This window comes from Accipiter gentilis, chromosome 14 (genome assembly GCF_929443795.1).
Source record: "Accipiter gentilis chromosome 14, bAccGen1.1, whole genome shotgun sequence".
NCBI classification, from domain to species: Eukaryota; Metazoa; Chordata; class Aves; order Accipitriformes; family Accipitridae; genus Astur; species Astur gentilis.
The window spans coordinates 29,788,535-29,810,076 of NC_064893.1; the positions used below are offsets into that span (position 1 = coordinate 29,788,535).

The 21,542-nt window shown below is 41.9% G+C and overlaps 1 protein-coding gene across 1 annotated transcript in view; it reads left to right on the forward strand.

The window, feature by feature from the left end:
* Positions 1-21,542, forward strand: part of CDH4 (cadherin 4) — a 462,344-nt gene that overhangs the window by 264,437 nt on the left and 176,365 nt on the right. Inside the window, exon 3 of the mRNA XM_049816532.1 lies at positions 17,917-18,140. Within this exon, the coding sequence (XP_049672489.1) occupies positions 17,917-18,140 (224 nt within the window). The remainder of the gene's footprint in view (positions 1-17,916; positions 18,141-21,542) is intronic.

The following is a 21,542-nucleotide window of genomic DNA, read 5'->3' on the forward strand; positions in this document are numbered from 1 at the left end:
TCAAACCTTGCATCCTAGCATCTTAATATTGTCTCAAGCAAAATGGCTTTACATTTGGAAGTAACACACAGTCACAATCTAATCACTATTTTTAGCCCCAGACAAGCTTTTACTGTTCATTGCTAGAAGAAACAGAGTTTCGTTGCTTCAACAATTATTCTTTTCCTGGGCTGAAGCACAGCAAAATAGTCACATGGAGTTAAGGAGGCCTTAAGCTTTTCAGAATTTTTTTAAATTCCTTGCTTTAAAGAAAACTCTTAAGGAGTAATTAATCTCTAATGCAATCCTTTCAGCCCAAATCAGCTAAAGTAAAAGGTGGCGTAAACAGACATGATTTCACCTCGTGTCCCCACACCCTGCCTTGCTGCTAAGATGGAAGAGAATATTTTAATGTTCAGTTTACCTAGAGCTAAGCAGAATAAATCACTAATACTGTTTAGCTTAAGTTTTAAGGCGTGGAGCTAGCAGGCTGTAACAATAGAATAAGAGTTACTGCTTTCTCCTTTGCTTATCTTAGTGTATTCTTTGCAGGCTTGGTCAACTTTTGGCCCTCATTTGCCCCTCAAACAGTGTCAGAAAACTGCCTAAATTCACAGCTAATGGAGATAAACCATGGTCAGGAGCCTGCAAAGTAGTTGCCTACCAGTCCTTTGGATGCTTGTTACTTAGAGCAGCCCTAAACCTGCTAGGGCTCAGTTGGTTCTTCTTTGTTCCCGGGTTGACCAGGTAGAGTTTCAAAAGATGAAGTGATGGTATTTCTTTGCCAAGTGATGTGACTTCATAATGAGTATGATTTGGCCCAGCCAGAGACCTTCATCCTTCAGTCTTCTTCCCTTAAGATATCGATGTGAAAACCAGACAACGGCATATAAAGCCAAGTGGAACCAAGATTTTCACCAAGCTTTGGGGTGAGAAGTTGGAGAGGGCACAAGCACTCTTTGTGCCTCTTTGGTAGGATGTTGAGTAGTAGGTAAATAAAATTCATAAATCCCTTAGTTGTTTTCCTGCTTTGTCTGAGATACTTGGTACTGCTCAGTTTGAAGCTCCCTTTTACATCAAAATGACTCGTGCTTTTCCTGCAGCCAGGCGTAGAGAGGTGACTTTTGGAAAGGAAGTAAACCATCACTAAAGAAGTGTCCGTATGTCTGATCTGTGTTTCAGGTGTGAATTACTTTGGGGGGAAACACTATCTTGAGAGCCAGTCTACCTGGAAGATGTCAATCTGGATTTGGGAAAGAAGATTATAGGGTGAACAGAGGCTGTTAATTATTGATGGTCACTGGAAGCTGGTTAATGGATATGTACACAGCTGCTCAGTCCACTGTGACTTAAATGTAAACGAAATTTAATGTAAAAATATGTATGATTGACAACTTATTAACTGTGGTCTAAAACCAGCTAATATGCTGGTGGAAATGTTGGCTTTTCATTTCTCAGGTTTCCATGGCTGGCTTTTCCATAAACTAGAGCCTGAGGTGTCTCTAGTTTGTAACTCAGAAATATCAGCTTTCCAGTAAAGATAAATGAATAGTAAATCGCAGGAGAAAGGAGGAGGTGTTTTAGAAGTGAAAGACTGTTCCAGAGGATAAGTTTCTACCCTTAAAGCTCACGGAGTTTGTGAGATAAGGGTTAGCTCATGAAGAAATATCCATTCGGTTCCTGCGTAGCGAATGCAGGGGCTTGGTACGAGTCGTCAATCATTGTCAAAAACAAGCAGTGCCACACAAGGACGAGAGGTGTGTGAAGTGAGCTGCGGAGCAATATCTCACTGATTTCTCTTGCACCAACTGAGCATGGCTGAACAGGATATTGGTCCTTTGCTGCTTAAGCAGCCAGAAATAACAGGGTAGAGAGCTAACATGTAATATCACCGCTCCACAGGGGCATTGTGTAGCGCAAATACTCAAGGAGGAGGGCTGCGTAAACATATGACAGTGGTTTTAAACAAGACAGCCTGTATTTTTCTTTCTGAAACTACTGGTTGGGGGGATCTTCCCCAGGTGGTTGCTTTCCTCCCCGCTACCTTTTCATTTTAAAGCCTCAATCCCCTTGGTGCTCAAGGAAATAAGCAGCTATCAAGCGAAGCGTGCTGCAGATAGGTGCCGTGCAGGTGTCCTGGCCACGTGCGCACAGAGGAGAGCACTTCAGCATTGCTTGCCCTGTTGCACATCCCACTTTCCCATCTGCGTGCCGTGGTGGGAGCTCATGGTGCAGCTCCGTGACCTCATTTTCACCACATGAGGACAGAGGCCACGGTGTTTTGGGAGGTGCATTCACTGGGGAGGGTCCGGCAAAGAAGGAGGACTTGATCATGGCAGCCAGGTTTGATGAAAAAATGTGCTCATTTCTGTTTGATTTTTTGTAAACTTTCAGAAGAACGTTAAGGTTAACCATACAGATCTGAATCATCCTCGTTCAGGGCTGGTGGTGTGGCTGGTTGGGGTTCAGCAGAGCTCGATGTCTGCCTCATACTCTGTGTGATGACCTGGTTGTGAGATGGCTTCGCCATGCTGACCGTACACTCGAGTCAGACGAGCGATGGCAAATGGCTAAGTAATTTGCAACATAATTAACTGACTTGTGCACGTTAGTGTAGTGACTGAGCATCAAGCGAAGCCTATGCTTGAGCACAAAAATAGTCAAGGCCACATATTTCAGTAGTGAAATATGAGATATCTTTAAAAGCCTAGGACCCTGATGTTTCATACAGACAGATAAACGTGTTAGTTTATTAATGAGCATGAATCAGAAGGACTCGTTGAATTTTGTATCCGCTTTTGGGCAATTTTCAGTAACTAGTTCAGGTGACGCTGTGGGCTCTTGCTAGTAATTACATGCAAGAAAAAGGAAATAATACGCTCTTTTGGCAACCACGTTTCAAACAGTGCTATGTCCTTAGTACAAGACTACTTATCAGAAACTTTTGGACATTAATCAAAGGAACAACTGGGTGATCAATAGGAAGTCTCTTCAGACAAAGTGAGGGCAGTGGCTGGTGAAGTTTTGATGGCATTTTATTTTTACAGAGTAGAAATGTTGTCATATCGGAGCCACAGAGGATTCCTCACGGTTAGTTCTTCTTTTCTTTGCTGGCTTTTCTTGTTACTTTTTCTATTTGCCCAACGGTCTGTGTGAGTTGTTCATACTTTTTGTTTTAAAGGTCAGAAATGTCATTAAAACTGTATGAATTAGGAACTGAATAATATTTTTCTTGTTTCTTATTTCAACTTTTCCCAAGTTTTTTATTAAAAAAAAAAAAGTAGAAGATGGTTACTTTTAGTAGACATGTTGGGTGGTTGAAAGTTTTGGGGTTGCTTAATTCAGGTATAGCACCTGGTAATAGACATGAAATTGCTGGTTGATGTACCATTTATTGTCACTGCAGGTATGGGACAGGAGGGAAATTTAGGACAATTTCATATTTCCAGGCAAAATTCTTCATGAAACCTCAGCCAATCTCCATCAAACAATGTGTTATTAGGTCAATTGATTCATAATATTGTAGACATTAAAGGCAAAAAAAGAAGAAAAATTTCCCTTGTAGGCTGAGTCAATAATATGAGGCACTCCTATACATGAATATTTTAGTTGGTTTAACGGAGTCTGATCATGCAAGTAAATTTTGTAGAATATCCTGCTTTTTCCAAAATGGGTGTCTTTTTTTGTTGTTTGGATGGTTGCTGGGGTTTTTTTTATTTTCTTATCACATAGTAGAAAAGTAATGTGATTAATGAACAACTTGAATTAATTGGAAAAAATGAGATAAACAAGTGCCCATTCTTCCTTATCTTTGCATATTTGCTTAAATCGAGACCTGATCCACAATGAATAATTAAATAGTAACAATTAAACTTGTGGTCATAGCAGCGCAGTATAAAGGAATGCATGCGCGTTCTGTGAAAAGATTTATTTTAGGACTTTGAATAAACCTGAAGGTGTAATTTCATCACGTTACCAACGAAGTGTTTACATTGAGCTAGACATCACTGACAGCGGTAGCTGGCAGTCCTTACTGAGGCCTGGTCTTGAAAAAACTGCAAATGTGTGACTTGAAAGTGTTGAAGTGCTGCTACCCGCGTTGGTAACAGGACATAAGAGCCAACGCAGCATCCTCCTCGGGTCGGTGCCAACTGCTCCCTTCACATCTGTAAGGAGAGGATGAGTCTCCAGCTCAAGTGTCTTCATCACTCCGTGGTACCTATCAGTAAATTGGGATTGTTGTGTCTTTAGGCTGTTGATGTCTGTGTAGTTTGTAAAAAAAAAAGGGGGAATCAAGGTTTGGTAGGGCTTTCTTTGATATCATTCATCACGCTCGTTTAACCTTTAAAATAGATCAGCCAGTCGATGTTTCTTTTTCAACCAATCAATAAATAAATAAAGAAAGAAAGAAAATGACAACCTTACAGCTGACTTCTGTGTCTTCAAATGGCCTGACTTTTTGATGTCAGCTTAAAACTCTCACAATTGAGCTGATGTGAAGGGGGAGCAGACAGCATGATGATGGGCAGAGCTAAGAAAACTTCCATGGAATATGATGGTTTTTAAGCATGTTTCCTCTAGCAATCACTTCAGAATGATAAGTAGTGGATGTCAGTATGGATTTGGAAGAATAGAAGGTATATGTTTACATGTAAAACTTTCTAATTAAAAAACAGATACAGGGCCAAGATATTTCTTACACTCAAATTACTCCACCTCAAGGGTGTGTGTATTGGTGTGCAGGGGAGGGTTCAGCACACAAGTCGCGCTGTGTGCTGACACTGGGGTGAGGGAAACTCGGCTATCGGCCTTCTTTGCTTTCCAGTGTCAGCAATTCAGACATCTGTGGTAATTTCTGGTTTCCATCATATTCCCAGAAATTCTGTGCCATGAGTAGGACAGGATTTCTGCATAAGTGCTTGGACCTGAGCTGCCCAGTCAGGGCGTTGGGCTTTCGGAGACAAGGGATACTGGTCCTCATGGAGGGTGTTTCTGTAGGACTGCTAAACATTTCCAGAGGACTCAGTCATTTAATAGAACATTACGGCATTTCCAGAAACAGATTTCAGTCTTTTTGTAAGATGGGGTAAAAGGTCACCTGGGTTTGTCACATCCTTTGTTTTTTACAGAATTAGTTTTGATGGATGAAGTTGTGGCAGAGAGTTCTGAAGTTTGCAAGTGGTATTTATTTATTGCACTGTATGTTCTTTTATGGTGGTGGTTATTCAACGGTACAAATTAAAAAGTGACTTCTAAATCAACTTCTTCCCAGAAAGAGCAAGAGTTTCATTGGAAAAAAGAAAAAAACTTAGACAAAAAACCTCTCAATATGAAGGCTTCCAACTGTTGCATTCCTGATTGTATTACTCTTTCCCAGGGGAGAAAGAATAGTTTATTCTCCAGGCACAGCCTGGATCTGCCTCTTCTGTTGAGAAAGTGCCACCTTAGAGAGGTTCTTTAAAATATTGACACCTGACCATTGAAACTGGCTCAACACCCCTGCAAACGGCTCCCTGGAGCGGTCAGAGTGGTACAACGATGAGTGATTTTTATTCGTTACCACACTGGTTAACATTAGGAGCAGCAGTCAGCTATGTACTCTATTTTCCTTGAGGTTTTATTGTAATAGAAAGCAATTTCTTCAGTCTCATCCTATTCAGGAAATCAGGTAAAGGCTTGCTTGCTGATCAGTGGTTTCAGTGGTAGTTTTACTTCATCTGAAAATTAAGTATAAGGATTTCTTTAATAAAGACCATATGCATATTTTTAAGTATATTTTTGTACTATTTTTAGAAAGAGCTTTCAATTTGTAGTTAATAGGGTAGAAAAACATCTAGATGGATAAAACAAATACAAATACAATAGTTACAAGATCTACTCATAATTAAAATCCAAGGGGAGAGAAGACATGCAATAAATCAGAGTTTATATGAACCAGATGTTGTCTATTTTGGGCAGTGGTGGAACTCCATGTGGATCTCGGAGATGAGGCCAATGCTTTGTGGACAATAAAATACGCTTTTCTAGCAGCATCTGTTTGCCTGTGTGTCTTGTGCCAGAATTCACACACCTCTGTCATTTGCTATTCTTCAGCCTAAAGGTGGCCTCATTTTAGCCTTCTGCAGTTGGATAGTTTATGGAGCTTGGTAGTTTTAAAAAGCTTTAAAATGGAGGAAGAATTTGGTTTCTGTAAGACAGAGTCTGCACAGGTGGTGGGATGATGCTGGTGAAGAGTTGCACCCTGCTTCAAAGAAAGGGCCGTCGTTGTGAACGTTTTGCAAAACTAGTTCTGTTTTAAAAGCAAAATGGAAAAAATCTGATATATCAAGGCCGATGCTATCTGCACTCAGGAGCAATTTGATCATAACCCTCTTCATATCTGTCTCTTCCTCTGCCTGAAGTTGCCTACCTTAAAATGAATTTGTTCCCGAGACTACTCACTGGGGTAATCTAAACTGCTCTTCGCTATCAGTGGCACGTGCATAATGACATTTTACTGCTTGTCTTATCCAGCACGTCTGAGGAATCCTATTGCTAATTGTTGTATTATTAGCTGCCCACGCAGCCCTGGGGGAGGAAGCGGCTCCGGCGCTGCCGGGGCTGCAGCGCTGCGGGATGGACGCGTACAGGGTCCGTGGGAGCCGCATCCCCCACCGGGACCTCGCCGCTTGCCCGTCCCCTTTCAAAACGTGTGGGGAAACTGAGGGCAAGGTGGGCTTTGACCAGCCGACGGCTCTGCACACGGGATGCTACCGATAGGTGGTAAAATGCAAATTTTATTGCAGCAAGACAATGTTTTCCTTTTGGATTCTGGGTTTTGTGTGCTTTTGGAAAGCATTTGGCAGCCACAGCAAGTATGTTTACAAAAAGAGCAGAACTGGTAAAGTTCAGGTTCGTGTTTGGATTCAGCCCCAGCAAACTGAAGCTGAAGCTGTGCCAGACGTTTGAAGCTGCCAGACGACAGTTCATCTCAAACAGAAAGCTGAAGAGGGGGAAAGAAATTTGTCAAATGTATTCCATGTGGAATTTCAGGCAATTTAATTTGATTCACTACACTCTGAAATGTCTTGGACTTCCCTATTGTTTCTTTACTTTAACACTAAATTTGATACCTTCTGGGATCATCAGTGCTTTGTGCTGCATTTGTCACGTTCTCTAATTTACTGGCTTTAGTCTCTCTCTGTTTTAATTGATGGTACTGAGCCCTGCCAAAAGCCCTCTGTTACATTTAAGGTTGCTCGTTGAATCCTGAGGTCATTCTTCAGTGAGGAGAGTGCTGCCTTTCTGTTAGAGACCACTGCAGTAAGAAGGGGCAGAGGGGGTGAACGTGAAAGAGGAAAGGGAGAATTCCAGTAAACCTCATTTTCCTGAGTCTCCATCGGAAGCAGCAGCAGCCAAGCGCCGCGGCTGTGCGGATGCAGTTGTCAGCACATGGCTGGTTCAAGGGTGGCTGTAGAGGCCGGGAGGTTCATTTTTATTCAGTGATGACCAACACCAGAGGGCATGGAGCTGTGCTTTATTGTGGCTTTGCTTTTCCAGTTAATTTCCTGCTCCGTGGGTGAATTTCCTGTGAATCCAGTGGACACCAGAGCCCGGCCCTGGGGCAGGACGCCCTGCCATCTCTCAGCTTGCCCAATATTTATTACCCACGCAAGTGCAGTTTGGGCATCGAGGCCACTTTTCCTTCTCCTGCTCCCTCTGACCAAGTGCAGAAATAGAACCCAGAGCCTCCACCTGTAAATAAAACTCTCTGAATTTGTCCAAATATCAAAGCAGTTGAGCCCACCAGGTACCAAACAGTGCTTTATGCTACATGATACTGATTTCTCTTGAAACCTGAAGGTTGTGTAGGCTACAGCTGAAGGTAAGGACTACAGCTGCTTTTTGTGCAGGCAGATGAGCAGAGGTGCACAGCAGCTGCAAGTTAAATATAGCTGCCTTGATTCTTACAGATAACAGAATTTTCAATTTCCAATATTCTTGCCTGAAACGTCTGTTCATTTACTGCATTGTGATTTGGCTCCCTGGATCAGTGCACGTTTGCTCCTGAGCTAGGCCGAGGAAGACGAGAACAGCCAAGCCCAAAGTTGTCAGTGTTTACACGCAAGTCAAGTCCGTGAGGAGTTCAGTGTCTTTACTGGTGTGTCTGATTTCTTTTTTTCCCTGACATGTGCAGCCTCTGTTTCTAGGTGTTGAGAGTTTGTTTGTTTTGAAGAGTGTGAGGAGAGAGGAGCCTGAGGCTATCTGACACAGCTACAGTGGGAGCACCTCTTTCAACTTCTTTTCCTAGGCTGCAAATGGCCTGTGTTCACATTTTTTCTCTCCCTAAAATCTTCCTGCAGCTCTCCATGTCTTTCAAATACAGTTCTGGCAAGTTGAAAAGAGATCTGTAACAGAGAGGAAAAACCCCCAGGGCTGCCAGGTCACCGTTGGCAGGGCCGGTGGGAGCTGGCAGGGATGGCTGTGTTTGCACACTTGAGCGTGCTCGCCTGCTTCTCACCACTGCTCCAAACGTAGCGACGTTCCTGGTACCAGTAGGGTCGGGCCCTCCGCTCTGCCCGGGAACGCTGGGGAGAAGAAGGTGCTCAGTGCAGCACAGCCAGGGTTTCTCTCAAATACAGCCCCAGCCTCCCAATAAGTTCTCCCAGGGATGCTCCTGCCGACAGGTAAGATGGGCAAGCAGGTGGTGTAATCTAGAGATTGCCCTACAAGGCTCCTCCCTTTATAATTATCCCATTAAGCTACCCTAAAATCTGTAGGTTTTCCTCCAGAAATGCATAGTGATGTTAAAACTCTTTTCCCATGTAGGTAGTTTGACAAAGATGAGAGTGTTGTGAAAATCATTAGCGCTAAGGGTAAAACCTCCAAACAAAGTGCCCTGGGATTTATTTACTCTGTGCTGTAGTAATAGTAATTAAAACACATCCTACTGCAGGTAACTCCCACAACCTGCACTTTGCTCTGAAGCTGAGAAACTCATTGATTAATCCATGGGGTCAATCAGTCCATCTTGTTCGGAGAGTTAATCATAGAAAGCCTGTGCACCAGGACCAAGAGTGAAACAGGTTTATTTACTGCTGCTTAATCAGAGAAGCCAAACTCTCCTGTAGAGTGGTGAGAGGTTTGTTTCTACTTAGCCTTTAATTGCAAAATGATCTCATTAGTGCCATAGTGAATCTCAGTACCATCCTACAGACGCATGGAATTTAAAGAAGAGCAAAGAATAAGTAAAAACTCGGCATTTGCCAAAAAGTGTGGTGCAGTTGGTATTTTCAAGATTACCCAAACCAAGCTTCTCTTTATTTGCCTTTTAATCTGAAGCTAAAACATCAGCTGCACATCCCAGTGGCTTTTGGTCTACCTTACCGTTAAGAACAGAGGAGGACTGTCATACTGAAACTACTGTGCAGGGTTTTTTATCCAAGGATAAAGACGTCTATTGAGAACAAGAATGGAAGCCAACAGTATAGTTACTATGGCATTCACCGAAGAAAAGGGTAATCCTCTGAGTTATCCCAGCTCGGAGTGCCACTTTGCAGGGGACTTCAGACTATGTAAGTGTCCTTCTTGCCGGCCTCTGGCATCAGTCCCTGGCTCATTTATTAGTTAATAATTTCTGAAATGTCTCAGTAGGGTAGAGGGAGAGCGACAGGATCTCAAATGGGCAGTGAAATCCCAAATAAAGCGCTCGTTGCCAAAGCAGGTGCTAGAAACCCAGAGGTGAGGCTAAACAGCCACGGTAAAGCCCTGAGCATAAAAACGTGGAAAGCAGTGAAAAACGTCTTTAACATGGGTTGCTAATAGATGCAGGTTCATGTTCCTGTGCTGAAGAAAAGGCTTGAATGCCAGTTCCACAACATGCAAATCCAATTCAAACTCCCTGCCCTTTGAAATCTGGATAGTATCTCCGTGCCTTTGGGGTAGGAAGCTTCTCGCTTGGATTTAGAAAATTGGGGATGAAAAGGCTGCTCTTAACCCAGTGCTAAATACCAGGAAGAGAATAGAGGGGAGCGCTCCCTTTACTAATACTTGTTTCTAATCAGATAAAAATAAGTGACAGTGTAGGAAGAATCCCTCTACTAACTGCCAGACATGTCGATTTATCAAATTTTTCCACTGTTGCTCTTTTTTGAGCTAGCCTCAGAGCTGACAGTGTATGTTTTACAGTGCAGCAAGGTAGATTGATTGATCCTAAATAGAAAAGCCTTTGGGGTCTCGAGCTGATGTTTTACCTTCAGAAAAAAACTGAGTAAAGCATGTTAATGTAGAGAAAGGAGCCTGGTTTAATTGGACCAACTCCTGGCTTGCTGAAAATTAATGGCTGGCTGGCTGTTGCCAGAGTGATTCATCTTTTCTATCATGTTCTACAGCCCTTCTCTCCAGGGGTCTGTACTCCCCTCCAATTCCAATACCAAAAGTGAAATATACTACTTTTTTTTTTTTTCTTTCTTAAAAACATGTATTTTAGTTGGATTGGCTTCCAGTAAGTGAAAAATAGCACTGGTGGGAATATGAAGGAGGCAGGCAGTGTCTGGGAATTGAGTTTTGTTTACTGTGGGGCTGGTTTTGTTTTGTTTGAATGGGATTTAGATCTTTTTTAATGTACTCTCAACTCCTCATTGCTACTGGCTGACTGTACAGGTGACAGAATGACTTTCTAAAGGATGCCGATTTCAGTGTGTGGAAATGTATTGTTCCTTTTCTTTTCATCTGGCCATGGAAACAGAAAACCTGTGTAAGCAAGAGCTGTTGAAAGTGAATGTAAAGCTGGAAATGGTGTTGAAAGCATTTAGGTGGCTCTGGAAGTGAAAGGATGAATTTTCCATGTAGTTTTACTAAGCCCACAGAAATATTTTATTTTTTTTTTAATAAATGACTTGTGCATGAACAAGGCTTGTCGTTTCCCCATAAAACCTATTGGAGGCAGTCCTGGCTTTGTGAAAGCAAAACAGCCTGTAAATGAGCATGAGGTAGGTAGGAGTTCAAGAGTGTGTGCCCAAAACCTGCATGGATAATTTGATCATGGAGGAGGCTGAACTTTGGAATTTGAAGTAGGGGAATTCAAAATGTACTTTTAAATGTAAAATATTTTAATGTACCAGTCAAAATCTATCTTGCTGCTGGAGATAGATTGCTACTTGTCTGCTGATTCAGAGGTGTCACCAGTTGACTAGCACACGAGTCACTTCTAACAAGCATATAATAGTCTGGGAATGTTTTATTATTGCATATTCCGTATAGGAGGATTTACTGTAACTGAAGATTACAAGAAGATAAATAAAGAAAGATTTTGTTGAACATAATTACATATGGTAAATTGTTATGGTAATTTTTTATTATTATTCCAGTAAGGCAAATATTAGCAGTCATAGCTCAGAGATCATAAATAATGCACTGGAAAATTGGATGTAATGTTTCACATTGACCTGAGATATGGAAAATGGGTAAAATTGCAGCAGATTTCGGTACCATTAATTGCAAGAAAATAACATTAAGAACATGCTAAATCATGCTAAGTATTTTCAGCAGATGACAGACTGTGGGGCAGTTCATTAATTTTCCTAACTCATTCATTATTTTTGGTTTTTACTCCAAGAACACTTAATGAATAATCAATGCTTTGCGAAGTCAAGGGTGTGGGCATGCACATTTTTTTATCTATATATTCATATACCAACCAACGTACATCCATTTATCTCCAACAGTTTTCTGTATCAAAGCATTTTCTTAAACTGTGTACTCTTAAACTTGATCACTAGGGATATGTTTATTAGACTCTGAAGTAGCTGTTTGAATTGCTGTTTTACCTTTTACCAGTAGAGTTTGGTTCTCCCACAGTGCTATAAATATTAAATAAAGACACTAAGAGTTTATTAGTGTAATATTTTTGATGGGGACATGGTTGAAAATGTAACCTATAGAATTAGAAATGGGAAGATGAAGATTATACATTGTTTCTATCAGGTTTTACAGCCATCATTTTTTCCTATTTATGCATTGTTTTTCTTGTACAGGAGGAGGAGGGCTCTGAGTGTTTTATTAACTGCAAGAAGCAAATCTGGTTGTGTACTGTATGATAGTATGGGATTTACTGTAACCAGGAATGGGACAGAAACAGGACTCCGGACATATATGTAGCATTGCGTATAAGTGTAACGGCTCAAGTTGGTTTTCGTTTCTACAAGACACTGAAACAGCAACGTCTCAGGATTCTTTCAGGGTGGTCAGAAAGCCTGTGGTACCTAGATACAGTCATCCTTCTAGTACAAGAGGAAAAAAATCTTCTTGCCTCCCTTTCAGCATTAGCCTTTTGTAAACAAGATATTTTAGACCCAGAACTCCACCATGTATTTATGTTTATTCATAGGACTCCATTTTACAGAACAATTGCAATAATAAGTTGTGTGACATTTCTGAATTTTTTAAGCCAGTGCTAATGTGGAAATAAGCCAGCAGTTTGTAGGAATGAGGATCTGCTTCCATTTGCTTTTTTGAAGTGCCTGTAAAAGTCCATTCTCCCCATTTAAAATTTTCTCTCTTGTATTTGGTTACCCTGTATGTGGGTGATGGAGGGAGTGTCATCTGGCAGTTTGAATGAGTAACAGGGAGTCTGAATTTCAGGATTCAGATCCCAGCTTTGCTGGGGATTTCCAGTGTGGCCGTGGGGAATTCTCTTGACTGCAGTTTGTTCCCACTGCTGTAAAACAGTTTTCTTACAGAATCGCAGAGAGGTTGCATGAACATAAAGAAAGATGCCTCGAAAATGTGGCCACGTAAAAGTTTATACTACATACTTACTTTCTCAAATAAACGAAGCTTTCCAATGAGGCACAGCGCGCTCTGTTTCACATTAGCACTTAATGGAGAAATCAGTTTGCGAAAATGTAATGCACTCACAGGGTGCCCGGGAATATGTACGTTTTTTCTGGTTAACTGAATGGTTTCATGCCTGTTCTTAGACAACAGGTTCCTATCCACTAAGGAGCTGGTTTGTGTTTTTTTTTTTAATTTCTGTTGTGGTGGCGTGCAGGGAAATGCTGGCCGGGACTGCCACCCCCTGCAGAAGCCTGGGAAGATGGATGAGTGCAGATGTACGGGAGCGTTAGGACAGAAGTGCCAGGGCAGGAACGCAAGTGATTTGCTAAAGATCACACAAAGGGGACGTTCCTGTACATGCTCAGGGCTCTGCAGGTTACCCAAACATCTGAAATTTCCAGAGGTTACAGTTAAGCCATCGTCATCGTAATGGCGTTCGCAGAAGTGGCGCGAGGGGTGGATTTGGCAGCTTAGGTTTATCACAGTCACGCCGGGTGTAAAGGGAGCTCTTCAAGGGACACAACTTGAAAAGCGGATAGGATCCCACTGTAAATAGCGGTGTGTATTTGCTGCTTTGAAGTTCATCAGGAAAGAAACATCTTTGCAGCAATAATCCTCAAAACCATCGTGAAAAACAGAGTCCTGAAGGGACCCGTATCCTGAACTGTGGGGTGATGCCCTGCCAGGGGGTATATCCTAATAAATAAGTATTATCCCTCCTGCTCTTCCAGCCCTGTGCAGCTTGCCAGAGGGGGCACTTTTTAATGGACTAGGAGAAGTTAAAGGAGAATCCAGAAGGATAAGGCTTAAAGTGAATTCTTTGGTTTATGCCATTTATAGTCCTATTAAATTCAATATATTTCTCAGACATTTGGAGGGCAAGGAAGTTCAGTGTATTCGTACATCTTTCAAGATCCTCGCTTGATCATTTGACTCTGTCCAGCTAGCTTAACAAGCTAAATAATAAAAGGGAACAATGCAAAACTTGTTGAATTTTTTTTCACCCTGTGTCCTTTTTTGAAGAAAAATACCATTTTTTTTCTCAGATGCCCAGCAGTTTGCTGCAGACTCCTGCAGCTTTTCTGCCCATCACTCAATACCTGTTTCAGCATATCAAATTGTCATACTTCCTCCTTTCATAGAGAAGCAATTAAAAATGATGAGGGTAAAGGGTTAAACCTAAAAGCCTGCTAATGAGGGTGCCTTCTTGGGGTTTTTTTCGTCAGGCATTTGATGCTGTTTTCAGCATAAGCTTTCGATAAGCATCACTGAACATTTTTCCAGAGTATATTAAAAAAAGTTTTCTTTTTTTACCATCCTGTAAAAATGATAGATGTGTGGCTCTGCTGTTTATCTGAAATCCTAATTACTGATGCTGCAGCTTTTGAATGTTAAATTCATGCAGTGTTCTTTAGACTTCAAACTGGTCAAAGAAAGATGGATTTGTGTCCACAGAGACATCTAAGTCTAATAAAAAAAGTTTGTTTGTTTATTTATTAAATTATTTTAAAGCTAAGAGTTGCATCAACTGCAAATTACATAGACTTAGAGCTTTCTAAAGGAAAAAACGAAAAGAAAAAAAAAGCAAAAGTTTTCTGCCCTTGGATGAAATTTTAATTTCTGTTTCCGTGAGAGCAAAGAGTAGAGATAAGAGGTGGAATTTGAAAATACGACAAGATCTTCTTTCCTTGAGCTGTGTTATTTATTACAGAACAATAGTTTGATTTTTTTTTTTCCAAACCTATACATATGTATTTGGAAAAAATATTTTTTTATATATATATATGATGTATATATGTGCATATGTGTGTGTATATATATATATACACATATAAAAAACAGTGCATCTCAGTAGTCGTGTAACATCCCGAGGAATCGTTTTCACAGGGCAGCAAGGAGGATGAGCACAGGATTTCTAATGAGAGTCCTTGCAGCCACGTGATGAAAGTGCGAGCGGTTCATCTATACCGTGTTGCAGATGTGTTTTCTATGCCGCGTATAAACAGTGCCTAGGGCAATAGCAGCAGCTCTACCTGACAGCAGCTGAGCGTGGTGATCCCTAGTGCTCAGACCCCGCTGAGTTTCCGAATCGTCTCCCCTCTGCGGTTGAAACCCTCTGCAAAGCCACCCAGGTGAGCCGTGGCCTGTTGCTGCTGTTCAGGCAGCTCTGCAAGGTGTGGTCCCTCATAGCGACTATATGCTATGGAATCCATACGTCCCTGAAGCCTTTTTGTGCTTGTAGCTCCTAAGGACTCTTTGGAGAGGAGTCGGCTGTGTTAATTCATTGCTGAGCGTTCATCTACCTGTGCTACCTGAGAAGAGCAATGCGGAGCAGAGACGTTGCTTGTTTCAAAAATTAGACTTAATTTCTCTCAGGATTTTCTCTGTCTCTAGTCAAGTTTGTTTTAAACTAATGGAAGTAATTAGCAAGTCACAGAGGGACTTTGTCTAAGAGGTAGCCATTTTTAGATAATGGAGCATAAAAGTCGACACAGTGACATATGACACCAGAGCAGCATATTGGAGCCATGTGCTGTGTCTTAAGCAGATGTTTAAGTACTTTGAATACTGAAATCACTACGTACACGTATAGGGAGGGATTTTTTTTTTTTCTTCTCTCGGAATACTAGTACACTGTAGGGCTTCCTTTAATCTCAATAAAATCAAAGTAAGCTCTGAATCGTTTTTAATGTGCAGTCATTATCACTCCTTTCTCTCTTCTTCAAATGTCTTTTAGTATATGATATGTGGGTACTTCAGGACGTATAGATTCAACTCGCTTTTTGCATTGCCATTACATAACAGAGGAGTGCAATAATATGCCAGCCGATATACGTCATTTCTAACAACACTGATAGCACAGAGCTGAAAATAAATAACGTATTGGCAGTGGAGCACTGGATGGGTTTGCACATATTTATTATGGCATATTTATTATGGAATGGGGGGGAGATTTGCAGAAATTCCTGAGAGACGAAGGAGGTCGTGTAGCAGGGTGGTCCCCAGGACCCTAGGGGATCTCCCCTAGCACCACCAGCCGCCTTGCGGGTCTCAGGCCATCCTGGTTTCATCCCCGCAAGGGTGCCAGGAGCTTCAAACTGTGGTCAAAGTAGCGATTAAGTTACATCCTGTCCTTAAAAAATTGTGACCGAAGTTTCATTTAAACTTTGAGTAATTCAGGAGATGCTGCTTCCTGTTACATTGAAAAAACATTTGTTATGCTTCTGGAGATAGAAAGCAGAGATAACTGGTCAAATGTCTCCACTAAAGCAGGCGAGATGAGATAGGCGTGGAGGTTATTTGCTGCAGTCTGAGCTGCAGTGAAAAGTAAAGATGGGCAAACCTCTGCCTCCCAAAACAAAACCGAGAGGTTTCTGTTTTCCCTGGATTCCAGATTAAACAAGATCTTAATGATGTAGCTTATGACAATGAAATTGCTTAAAAGCATTACCCATGGGGTTTTTATATACTAGATAACTTTATCCATCTTCTTTTTTATAAATCAATGTGTGACATTTGCTGTTTGTGCCCAATAATTACTGCAGCATTAGGTGACAGTTCCCACTACACATGCATAAAAATGTACAAATGCGATCTAAATAAATATGTAGCATGGAAAGCCTTTGTAAGATGTTTAGTTAAGACATGATCACGGCACCCTGGTTATTGAGAGGTGCAGTTTGGAGAAGGAGGGGATGGATTTTCCCTTCCTCCACTACAGAGTGCTCCTCGTGTCTCCACAGTTATTGTACCAGGGCTTTGGCAGCAGGTTGAGCGGTTTCCTGGCAGCCTTTTTCTTTCGCCTGTGCCATCCCTCAAATATTTTTGTTTAAATCCAGATTAGTCCCTGCTTCAGCTCAAAGCAGCGCTGCAGAAGCAGTCAGCGATGGTACAGGGGGAAGGGGACGGGTGGGGTAAAACTGGCCCAGGAGCTCGTCTCACCTGGATTGCCACTGCGTCCCTTCTCCTCCCACCACAGCCAGTCTAGGGAGGATTCATCTGACCGAGCTTTTCTTGTGCAAAAAGTAAGTGCCTGCTGAAGCCGCATCCGACTTGGGCTAGCAGGTTTTCCTTATCTCGGGGCAGGCTACGAGCATCGCTGCTAAGCACTCAGAAGCCGCAGCATGAGAACCCATGTAACGATCCTAGCTAGAAAGCTGTATATCCATTCTCACTCACTTGAGATGTTTTTACGGGTACAATATGTTTTCCTTCACCACATGTGTGTTCCGCCCCGTGGATTACTCGAATGGCAGAAAGTGTTTTGTTTCCTATGTGATTAGCTGCAGGTTCAATTTCTATCAGATTTGTCAATTTTGTCGTATAATAGTTTGGGTTTTTTCCAGCCTAATGTATGTGACATGTTTTATAATGCCAATAAAAATAGTTTTCAAACTAGACTGTGAAAGGATTTGAGCAAAAAATGCCGAAAATAAAAATATCAGCAACTGGGGAGCTTTGATCTGACAGTGTAGGCTTTTAAATGATGCATTGTGGTTTGTGAAGTGAAGTTTTACAGTTCCTTTTTGCAGTAGCTGTAACATGTGGAGAGCTCGGCCAGGGTGGGATTGCAGTTGTGGTTGGGGGGTGGGTCTGGTTCCAGCAGCGGATGCGTTCCGCAAAACGGTTTAATTTTTTTTTTTCTTTGTTTAATTTTTTTGTTTTTATATTTCTGATAATGGAATTGTTATGGGCTTTTGAATTTCAGTTAAGAATGTGCAAATAGGCTATCTGGTAAGTAGGTTATTGAAGGGTTAGGGAAATGGAGAACATTTCGTGCAAAAAAATACCCACAGTGTGGGTAATAGACTCCAGTCGAATTTAAGAGATAATGGCGACAAGGGAGAAATCCACTTGTAGAAATGGGGAACAGCTGTGTTTGAGATCTAATGAAACTGTATCAAATACTTTAAAAATGGCTTACAACTTCTTCCCTGGGGAATGGAGATAAAGCACAAGAGCACTCCTGAAAGGTCGAAGAAACAGTTAAATCATTTCCTTGATGGTTATTAGAGATATAGAAGACATCAGTGAAAATTAAATGTCTGAAACTTGTGTTTGATTGCTTTCCTTATCACGCCAATCTCACACGTTTCTTCCATCTCTTACTCTCTGTTCTAGTAAAATTTAATAACTGTGCCGGTAACAAGGGAGTTCGGTATGAAACCAACAGCCTGGACTTCAAGGTGAGAGCGGATGGGACCATGTATGCTGCCCACCGTGTGCAAATGCCCTCGAAGCAGCTGATCCTGATGGTGACCGCGTGGGATCCCCAGATCCTGGGCAGATGGGAGGCAATTGTCAGGTTTCTGGTGACAGAGAAGTCGCAACATAGCGGACACAAGGTAAGAAGCTTTAAAAGCTCTCCCTCTTACTTCATTCTTCCTTTGTCTGTGTTCCCCAAACCTTTAAAAGTTACGTGCGGCATCAGACTGTTCGTGTTGCCTCGTCTGTGCTTCCTAAGGAAGCGTCCAAGGAGGAGATACCCTGAGCAGCATCAAATTTCTTGCAAATGATCCTTGAACCTCTCTGACAGAAATGATTTAAGGTCACCACTGAGGGAAGTGTTCTTTAAGTTCGTACTTTTGTATTTTTTAAGTGACAGCTTGGCTCTGTTATATACTGCAGGCTATATACCTTGTGTTTGAATCTCACTCCTAATACTCTCTCTTGACTTGAAATAAAACCTGCAAATGAAGGGTGCCTCCCTCCCTCTAGAATCAAAAGTCAGCCATCTTCTTGAGAAATACAAGGTTAAGTTCAGATTTCTTTTGTGACAGCGTAGACGAGGAGTCATGCACTGGCTGCTGCTGCCATGCTGCTAAGACATCTCCTTGGTTTTCACAGCGATTCCTTTCTCTCCACGAGCCATCTGCATGGCCCTGCAGCTCCACGGGGGGCTTCCAGAGGGGGGATTTGGGCTTGTTCCCTTCCGATGCAACAAGGACAAGGGAGCATTGCTGCTGCCTGATAAGGGACATATGCTTACACGCAGCGCGGGCCAGTGGGGCAGCGAAGCACAACGTGGCACCGGAGTGGCAAACATCCCCTCTGCCTGATGCCAGCATCTTCCCTTCCCCACAGCTGAAGAGTGCAAGGCCAGCACCGTTCAGTATTTCAGACAGAAGGTTACAGATGCTTTCCTTCTTTTTTAGTTTCATACATGTAGCTGAAAAGCAGGAAGGATCTGTCCCTGCCTGGCAATGTGAGAGCAGTATTGCTTCAGTTAAATACAGTGTTGGGCTGCACAGTGCTATTGTAATTGGGGACTGCTCATGAAAACACTTTTCTTCTGATGGGCTCCTTGAGTAGCTGTCTCTGTCCCACCTCTTCCATATCATCTTTGGCAGCAGGAGTTCACCTTTTCATTTTTTCCTCCTTCCTTTTCAGTGTTAGTCTGGGCTGAAGTTCCTGTACTATACTGAGTAAATGCAGTTATATTGTCTGGTGCTTACTCAAAAAAAACAGTTCTGTGATGGTTGGGCAGTTACATTTAAGGAGGAGTTGGCAGGAAATTGGTTGAAGAGCCTGACTCATTGCTGGATCTTGAAGACCTGCAGAGCAAGGATGAAGATGTGTGTCCTGGGGAACAGTCATGGCTAGTTCAGGGACCAGCACGGTCACTTGGCCATGACTGTAGTTTGGATTAACGCACCACAATAATTGTCAAAATACCAAGACTGGCCTCTTCTCTCCTCTTTTCTGCAGTGCTTGGGCAGAGAGGGCAGGGCAGGGAAGGAGTGGGAAAAGGAGGAGAGACTTCATGTGCTGTATTGTCAGAATGCCGCCTTGTAAGTCTGTGCTATTTGGGAGAATTTTTGCCACATTTGAGACAAGAAGGAAAAGACTTAGAGAGACTTAAATCTAGCAGTTGCCCAGTGGGCTGACCCCTGAGGTTTTGCATGGCTTAGAGTCGTATAAATACACTTCAGCTGCTCTTCGGTAAGGCTCTGGTTTGTGCAAGATATAATTAAGCCCTGTATGTTATGTCAACTGTATTTGCCATTTTCTAACCAAAGAAATACTGCTTCCTTCCAAAAGTAATTAAATATTGAAGGAACAAAGTAAGATGTCTTATATACTGCTTTAAATTTCTTCTCAGTGTAGCAGAAAGAAAACTGAATAAGCACACATTTCTGTTTTAGTAAAATATTTGGTTGGAAATTCATCTAATGTTAATGTAAGCTGAACTCTGGTTCAAAACAGAGAGCGCTAAGCTTTTTAAAATTCATATCCCTCCTTTTTAAAAGCCTTATTAGTGTGTAGTTTGAGGCTGGAAAAATACGGAAAACAAGACTAATGACAAGGTCATAAGCAGTTTTATTGTGGGTCCCTATAGCAGGCATCCAACTTGTGTTTTATTTAAATGCTTGTGTTTTTTGCAAGCAAAATAATCCTTTGTTTACTAAAGAAATAAGTATGATTATGAGATTATTTTAAAAAATAATAGTGTTTATGCCAAAACCTAACAATATCCAGTTCAATGTTTTTCAGGCCATGACCCTAATATACTACATTTCATGGCTTTTACTAGAAACAGATTTCACATTTGGTTTTGTATAGTATAATATGACTCAGGCAGAACTACATAATCTTTTTAAAGATACTTCAGACTGTTGTGTTATATTCAGGATGTGGAGACAGCAAATACAGGAGAGAAGGGAGGAGGTGACGTGAGAGGGGGAGAGACACCAACTCTCTGTTCTGGTGCATACGTCCATTTCCATTTTACTTTGTAAATTTGTGACTGATTTTGTGAAAATGCTGAACAGTTCCCAGACATTAAAAATAATTGGCATGAAATTTGCCTTAGCACACCTACTGATCTCTGTTTGCTGGCACCTACAGCACAAACAAGTCGTTTTGCCTTGCTCGCCCATCCTCTGTGTTTCTGTAGGCTTCTCTGTGACTGATGGCCCTAAGCTGGGGCAGCCTCACTGCGTGACGGGAAGCTTGCTGCCCCTCTGGATCACCTCTGAAAGGACAAATCAGAATTTAGTTCACAATTATCCGTGGATTAAAGCTTCATGAAAACATGATTAGCCCTCGTGGAATGGCCGTTATTAGATTTTTGGGTTATTATGGAGGTTAATAGAGAATAAATGTTTGGGATACTGGCTGAGGTCGTGGGCACCAGAAGTGAGGTCCCTGCTCTGCTGCAAATACCTGGTGCATTCTCGGGGAGCAAACCCAGTTTCCTATAGCCTGCCTGCAAAATGGAGGCAGCGGTCTACTTCCCAGGAGGGTGCATAAACCCCTCAATACCTGATCCTTTGGATTTCTGATCCTTCATTATCACAATATATAAGACTGGAAATCTGCATAATGGGCTGGGAGAGCTTTAGTGGTGGCCAGCATGCTTTCAGGGTGGCAGAGTAGTTCAGGATGGCTCTTGTCGGGATAGTTGTCCCCTTGTGTGCTTTCATTGTAAAATCAGAGCTTTTGTTGTCTATACCTGCACCTGAGATCCCACAGCTGGGCTGTTACTCTCGGTGCAAGCTGACATTTTAATGGTGAGTGACCCAGTGCTATGACAGTTTCCCCTCCTTCATAGTCTTGGCCTTATAAATGTGCTTATTGCTTTAGATGACTGAATAACCTGGGCAAATCTGCAAATTTTCACTAGCAACCACTGTAATGAAAGAATTCTAACTACTAGATTAAAGTTTAATGCTAGTAGGATGAAGTGATAGCAAAGAAGGTAAATTTTTTTAAAAGTATTTCATGATACATGAAGCATACATTTT